The sequence below is a fragment of the Aulonocara sp. 'chitande type north' Nkhata Bay genome, linkage group LG6 (genome assembly GCF_057382095.1).
Source record: "Aulonocara sp. 'chitande type north' Nkhata Bay isolate Kocher_YH1m ecotype deep benthic linkage group LG6, A_spYH_male_GT1.1, whole genome shotgun sequence".
In the NCBI taxonomy this organism is placed as follows: domain Eukaryota; kingdom Metazoa; phylum Chordata; class Actinopteri; order Cichliformes; family Cichlidae; genus Aulonocara; species Aulonocara sp. 'chitande type north' Nkhata Bay.
In genome coordinates, this window is record NC_141349.1 from 37,815,880 (window position 1) to 37,822,183 (window position 6,304).

At 42.0% G+C, this 6,304-nt stretch overlaps 1 protein-coding gene across 1 annotated transcript; it reads left to right on the forward strand.

Moving 5' to 3' along the window:
• Positions 1-3,392: 3,392 nt before the first annotated feature.
• Positions 3,393-5,932, forward strand: LOC147328450 (E3 SUMO-protein ligase ZBED1-like). Its single transcript, XM_086297436.1, has 3 exons — positions 3,393-3,493; positions 3,707-4,302; positions 4,926-5,932. The coding sequence occupies exons 1-3, from the start codon at positions 3,393-3,395 to the stop codon at positions 5,930-5,932; spliced, it is 1,704 nt and encodes a 567-aa protein (XP_086153562.1).
• Positions 5,933-6,304: the final 372 nt, after the last annotated feature.

Consider the following 6,304-nt stretch of genomic DNA (forward strand, 5'->3'; position numbering starts at 1 on the left):
GCCGCTAGCCCTTAGCTCTCGATTAGCCCCTCGGCTAGCGCTATCTCCGCCGACGCTTCGCCCCGGCGCTGCACCCGTAAGGCCGCTGTAGCCGGAATCAGAGTTCATACACGGACGGAAACCCAGCCTAGACTCGCTGCGGTACCGTACACTGTCTCGCTAACCCCTCGTTTACACTTTGTTCGGGTCTTTCCTAGCGTCCTCCCTCGTCCGGACACGTGTGTTTTTTTTTTTGCTCCGCTCGTCTTCTCTCTCACTGCGCATGCCCGTCCTCTTCACGCTACGTCACTTCCTCTTGGCTGCTTCAGGCTGTAAAAACCCCGTGACCGTTTTCTAAGGGTCGTAAATATGTGCCCTCACATTCAGACAACTTCTGAGGCGATCTGCACCAATTAAATGTCTGTATTTACATGGGATTTGACTCTCATGCTGAGAACTCTTGAACTGGGGTGCTTCCTGTCCCGAAGCAGTTGTGTGGGAGTTAAGGTGGCCATTATTGTCTCGGATAAACAGTGTTTCAATGGCTTCATTCATGTCCAGACACTCTGCACAAGTCAAGCACAAAGAGACAAAACACAGCATGGTGCATTGAAAACATGGGAAAAAACATTTTGAAATTGTCTTTAGCACAATACAAAGTCAACAATAACTAAGACGTATGTGGAGGTGTATCTGTGTGAGTGTCAATGTAAATGGGTACTGCACTTTGGCTAGCATCCGTTCGGCAACCTCGTTAGTTTTAGTTCCATGTTATGCTGCAGAATGAGGAATAATATCCACTATGGTACTAATGAGAGTTATAGTTTCTTGGGATTGTAGAGGCAAACACACACATGCACATACTGATGTATTGATATTTTACAGTAGCAATCTCTTACTGTCTTAATAAAAATGCGTTTATAACAATCCATAAACTTGGTGAGCCACTCTACATTAAATTATAAAAAGGACCATAAATAATTTCTTGTAATCCTTGTAAAGTGAAACATTCAACACATTCCCCATATCAAAACAAACAACAAACTACGTAAAACATTTACCCATATGATTCTATCATGAACTATAAAAATGACAGCACGCACAGTGATATTGTCATGATCCTGGGTCCTTTTGACCCAGCGTTTTGTGTTTTCTCTTCGCGATTTTGGTTCTGTTCTCTAATTGGTGTTTACCCTGTTCCCCCCCGTGTGTTCCTGTTTTATTGTGAAGGTCTGCGTCTTATGTGAGTGTTTTCAGTTTGCCTCTCTGGTCTCGTCATGTTAATCACTCCCAGCTGTGTCTCCCACCTGTGTGTAATCTCCCTGTGTTCTCTGAGTGTATTTAAGTTGTATTTTCTGTCTTGGTAATCGCTGGTTCGTCTGTGTTGTTTCCCCTCGGTCTCCCTGCGTCTCCCCGTATGTATTTCTCCGGACCTCCCTGCATCCTCATTCTGGTTTGTCTTATTAGTTTACCCAGTTTAGGTTTCCGGTTTCATGTTTTGTCGCCACCGCTGTTTGTACTCACACCCCTGTAAATAAACACTCATCTGCACCAGAGCTGCCGCATTTTGGGTCCTATTTCATATTCCACACGGCTTGCCCCGGCAAACCGTGACAGATATATTTAGATGCAGTCATATAGTATATCAAGTATTAAGTGTTCCTGTATAGAAACCCTATGTGTACATACACATGCCTATATATATGAAAGAGGGGGGAAAAGGGGGAAGGAAAATGAATAATACCTGAGGGGGAGTAGGTCAGGCCAAGCAGGAGAGTTTCTGGAGGTTAAAAAAAACAAAAGGCCTTTGGGGATTGCCCTGAGGTAGCGTTGGTTCCAGGCACTTGTGCTCCACATGTGATGTCACCTGGTGAGAACAAAGGGCACATAATGCACAACGGTCTTGTCGCGTTTATGGATGAAAATGATAGTTGCTTTAATGACAACCCCTGCTACAGTGTCAGCCCGAGTCACTCATAATCTTATTCAGAATCAACACGACAGAAAAAAAGGTTATTCGTGGCATTAAACAAAAAAAAAATTAAATAACACATTAAATAAAAATGTCAAGCAAATATAGATATATTTACTCAGACATATGCAATATCCATTTTTATGAAACCCAGACTTTTGAAAGAAGTTGGATGCAGGTCATTCAATTAAAGCTCTTCTGACTTCTAAGTTTTTTTTTCCCCTCTTCAAGGACTTATTACATCACTCTTTTTCTTCAAATCATCTTTATTTTATCACCTTTGGAAAGCTTTTTGTTTTTCAATTTGTGCATGCTTTGCAAGTTATATCGGTCTGCCTGCAGTGTATGCTTGGTAATTTTGCTTTGTTTCCATGCTATAACTCCATAAGTGTGTGTGGCCCATCTACCATATATTTATAATGACGTAGATTGGGGCCCTGGGTTCTTTTCTCTTATTACAGTATGAATTGAAACTCAAGATTATGTAACTTAAATTACCCCCAGAAAATAAATACAAATTAATAATGCACTAGGATCATATGCTTGAATGACTTACATCTCATAGCAATACGCAAATATTTTTCACCATAAACAAAATGAACCTACTGAGTACTTAAACTTAAAAGTGTCTGTTCACTGATTCTAATTAAAAAAAATAAAGTCCACTTTTGTTTAGTTGTTCAACTGAAATTTCAGAGTAATTTCATCAATTAACAATAACTATCTTATTTTAAGCCGTTAAAACAACATAAGGGAAAGTAAAAGTCGCAGGACTGAATCGTAGCTGGGGATCGTTGTGACCCCAAACTTAATGGTCGCTTCGCTCCATCTGAAGTAAACAAACGGGGTAGTAGCTTTGGAAAGTCACGTGTCCAGCAGAGAAGACTCTGGCAAGCAGGCCTCAACTCCGAAGCAGCGCAGAAGCTCTCAAGAACAGCTGCAGAATATATGGGGTGTGTCTGGGCCACTTTGGGCACTGCGTGTTTGCTGTCCACTTTCAGGCCACCAAAATGTCCAAACAGGGCAACTAGCTGCTCACAGTCTGGATGTTCTGCCAGTTAGCCACCACTTTATCAATAAACAGTAAACTTCCATGCAGCAGACTTCAGGTCGACATTCGCTGCTTTGCAATGCCAAATAGTTCCTGGGTTATCTAACCGACAACCCAAAACGTTTGCAGTAGAGCTGGGCGATAGAACGATAACGATATGTATTGCGATATAACTTCTTCTCGATAGGAAAATACAACTATCGCGATAGACCTCATCTCTCTCTCTTCCTCTTTAAAAAAAAAAAAAAAAAAGGAACAGCCAATCCAAATTAAGTAGCGCAGAGCCGATCCACGTCACGTGCCTTGTTACGTACAGCACAAGTGCCAAGCCGCACGTGCGTATTTGTTTGCGAAGCAGCTAACCACCGTGTCGACCGGGTAATGGAGAAAATGAGTGTACCAAGTAGAGAAAAATCGACCGAGAGCTCGGGTGACCACGTTACCGAAGAGAACACGGATGACGGTTCGAATGCCGAAGAGATTGTCGAAAAGTAGGGCCAGAAAAGTTCCGTAGTGTGGAGATATTTCGGCTATTTGAAGTCTGACAAAAAACAGAGTAGCACGCACTGTAAGTTGTGCCGAAAGCATGTTCCCACTAAGTCTGGAAATACAACAAACCTTTTTCATCACCTGAAGCAGTGCCACCCACTAGAGCACGCTCAATCTCTGACTGAAAGTGCTAATTTGTCATCGAAAACAACCAGGGGAATCCCTGCGAAGCAGCAACAGTCAATTGAGGTGGCTTTCTCCAGCGTCTTACCATATGACAAAAAAGCTAAGAGACATAGCGACATAACGAATGCCATAGCCTACTGTCCTGCTAAAGACATGCTACCAATAAACACGGTCGAAAATGAAGGATTCAAGCAGCTAATTAAGGTACTGGATCCTCGTTACCAACTCCCTGGACTTAAACATTTCTCTCAGACAGCGCTTCCAAAGCTATATAGAGAGCGCCGTGAGGCTGTTGAGAAGGAGCTACAAACTGTATCGTTCTTCGCTACTACATCTGACATGTGGTCAAGTCGCACGTCAGAACCTTACCTTAGCCTTACTGCCCACTATATCGACCAAGACTGGAATCTGAAAAGCAAATGTCTTCAAACTGCCTACCTTCCCGACGACCACACGGGTGAAGTAATTGCATTAGGACTGTCAGAAGCGCTTGCATCCTGGGGACTGAGTGAAGACAAACAAGTCTGCATCACAACCGATAGTGGGACAAATATAGTGAAGGCCACATCCCTGAATAACTGGACCCGGCTGCAGTGCTTCGGACATCGACTTCACTCAGCTATCGGTAAGTTGGGAAGCAGAATAAAATTAAAAATGCCTTTTTTAATTGTGTTTTTGAGCCCATGTAAATATATTAAAAGCTAGAGATCTAAATCACTTCCATGATTATTGTTAAAAAATAAACATCAGAAAGAATATTCTTCATGTCAGCCTATTTATTTGAAGTAATAGTTGCTGTTGGCATGCATAATAGGCAAATATTCAGTCACTCTTCAGTGTAAATCAAGTTGACAAAATGTGCCAAATAAAATTTAGAATTTTGGGATTCTATCAGGATCCCAATTGGCTAATACAGAACCTCAGCTCTTTTTCCTATAAAGAACATTAAATTATGATTCCACCAAATAGGGCAATTCAAGACAAAAAGAACAAGTGATGAAAACGTCAAATATAACAATGATGTTGATAACACCAGCCTCTGTCACCTTTTTAAATATAAGAAAAAAAAATTTGGACAGTCTGTCAGAAAAATTAAAAAAAGTAAAAGTACAATAAAAAAAAGTACAATCATAGCAAGTAAGTGGGTTTTCAGGGCAGTGAATTTTATTTGTGACTGAAAAAAAAATCAAAAATCTTAAATTAATTTCTGAGGTTAATATGTGCTATTATTTACCTTTTTATCCACAGAAAAAGCCGGCAAAGACAAGAGGGTGGAGCGAGCTGTGGCCGTGTGTAAGAGAGTGGTGGCCGCCTTCAGTTTCTCTTGTAAGAAGAAAAGGGAATTGGCTGCTGCTCAGGAGGAGCTTCACCTCCCCCAGCACAAGTTAGTGACAGAGTCACCCACCAGGTGGGGCTCACGCCAAAAAATGGTTGGGAGGGTTCTGGAGCAACATAAAGCTATCTCTCAGGTCCTCAGTGCAGATAAGAAGACCAGGCACTTGGTTCCCTCCTGGCAAGATCTAGATGTTCTGGAGTCTGTGCATGTGGCCCTGAACCCACTACTGGAATTCACAGATTCACTTTCTGGAGAGTGTTACGTGAGTGTGTCCTACCTCAAGCCGATGCTTCACCTTTTCAGAACACAGATTCTGAAACCATCTGAGGATGAAACACAACTTACAAAAGACCTTAAGATGACAGTCATGACATACCTTGATGAAAAGTACAATCACCAGATTACAAATGAACTGCTTGATGTTGCAACCCTGGTAGATGTAGTACAATACATTAATGCAGAACACGTTGATGCCATCAAAATGAGAGCAGTGTCTGAGATGTTGGGGCAAATTGAGCACCCGTCCACTTCAGCTGGAACGGAGGAAACAGAAGATGGTGGAGCTGCTGCAGTACTACCAACCCAGAAGAAACAGAGAAAGTCACTGGGCAGCTTCTTTAAGAAATCCCACCCCACCAGCACAGGGCTCACTGAGAAGGAGACAGTTGAAAAGGAGCTTGAAAAGTACTTGCTGGCACCTGATGCAGACAGTGAAATGGACCCACTTGAGTGGTGGAAAATCAACGACAGAAGCTTCCCAAGAGTTAGCTGCCTGGCAAAGCGCTACCTGTGCATCCCCGCAACCAGCAGCCCCTCTGAGAGGGTATTTAGTACAGGGGCTAATATTGTGACTTGCCACAGGGCCGCTTTAAAGCCTGAAGCAGTGGATAGACTTGTCTTCCTGTCCCACAACCTGTAGGCTTTTGTCAGACTAAAGTTTTATTTATATATATATATATATATATATATATTAGGGGTGCAACGATACACAAAATTCACGGTTCGGTTCGGTTCGATACTTTGGTGTCACGGTTCGATATTTTTTCGATACAAAAAAATGTTCATGCATTTTTAATTTGTCATTTATTAAAATTATAAATATATATTTTAACTCAAAAGTACAGTTTTTGAATTTAACCCTAACCCTTGTGCGTGTTTTTTATTTTGACAGCGAATGCGCACCTGCGGACCACTTATGTGCAGCCCTGGTTATTTAGCTCATCATATTGCAGCCACAGAAATTCTTTTGTCCATGAAACCATAAAGCTGCACTTTCTTTTTGCCTCATAGT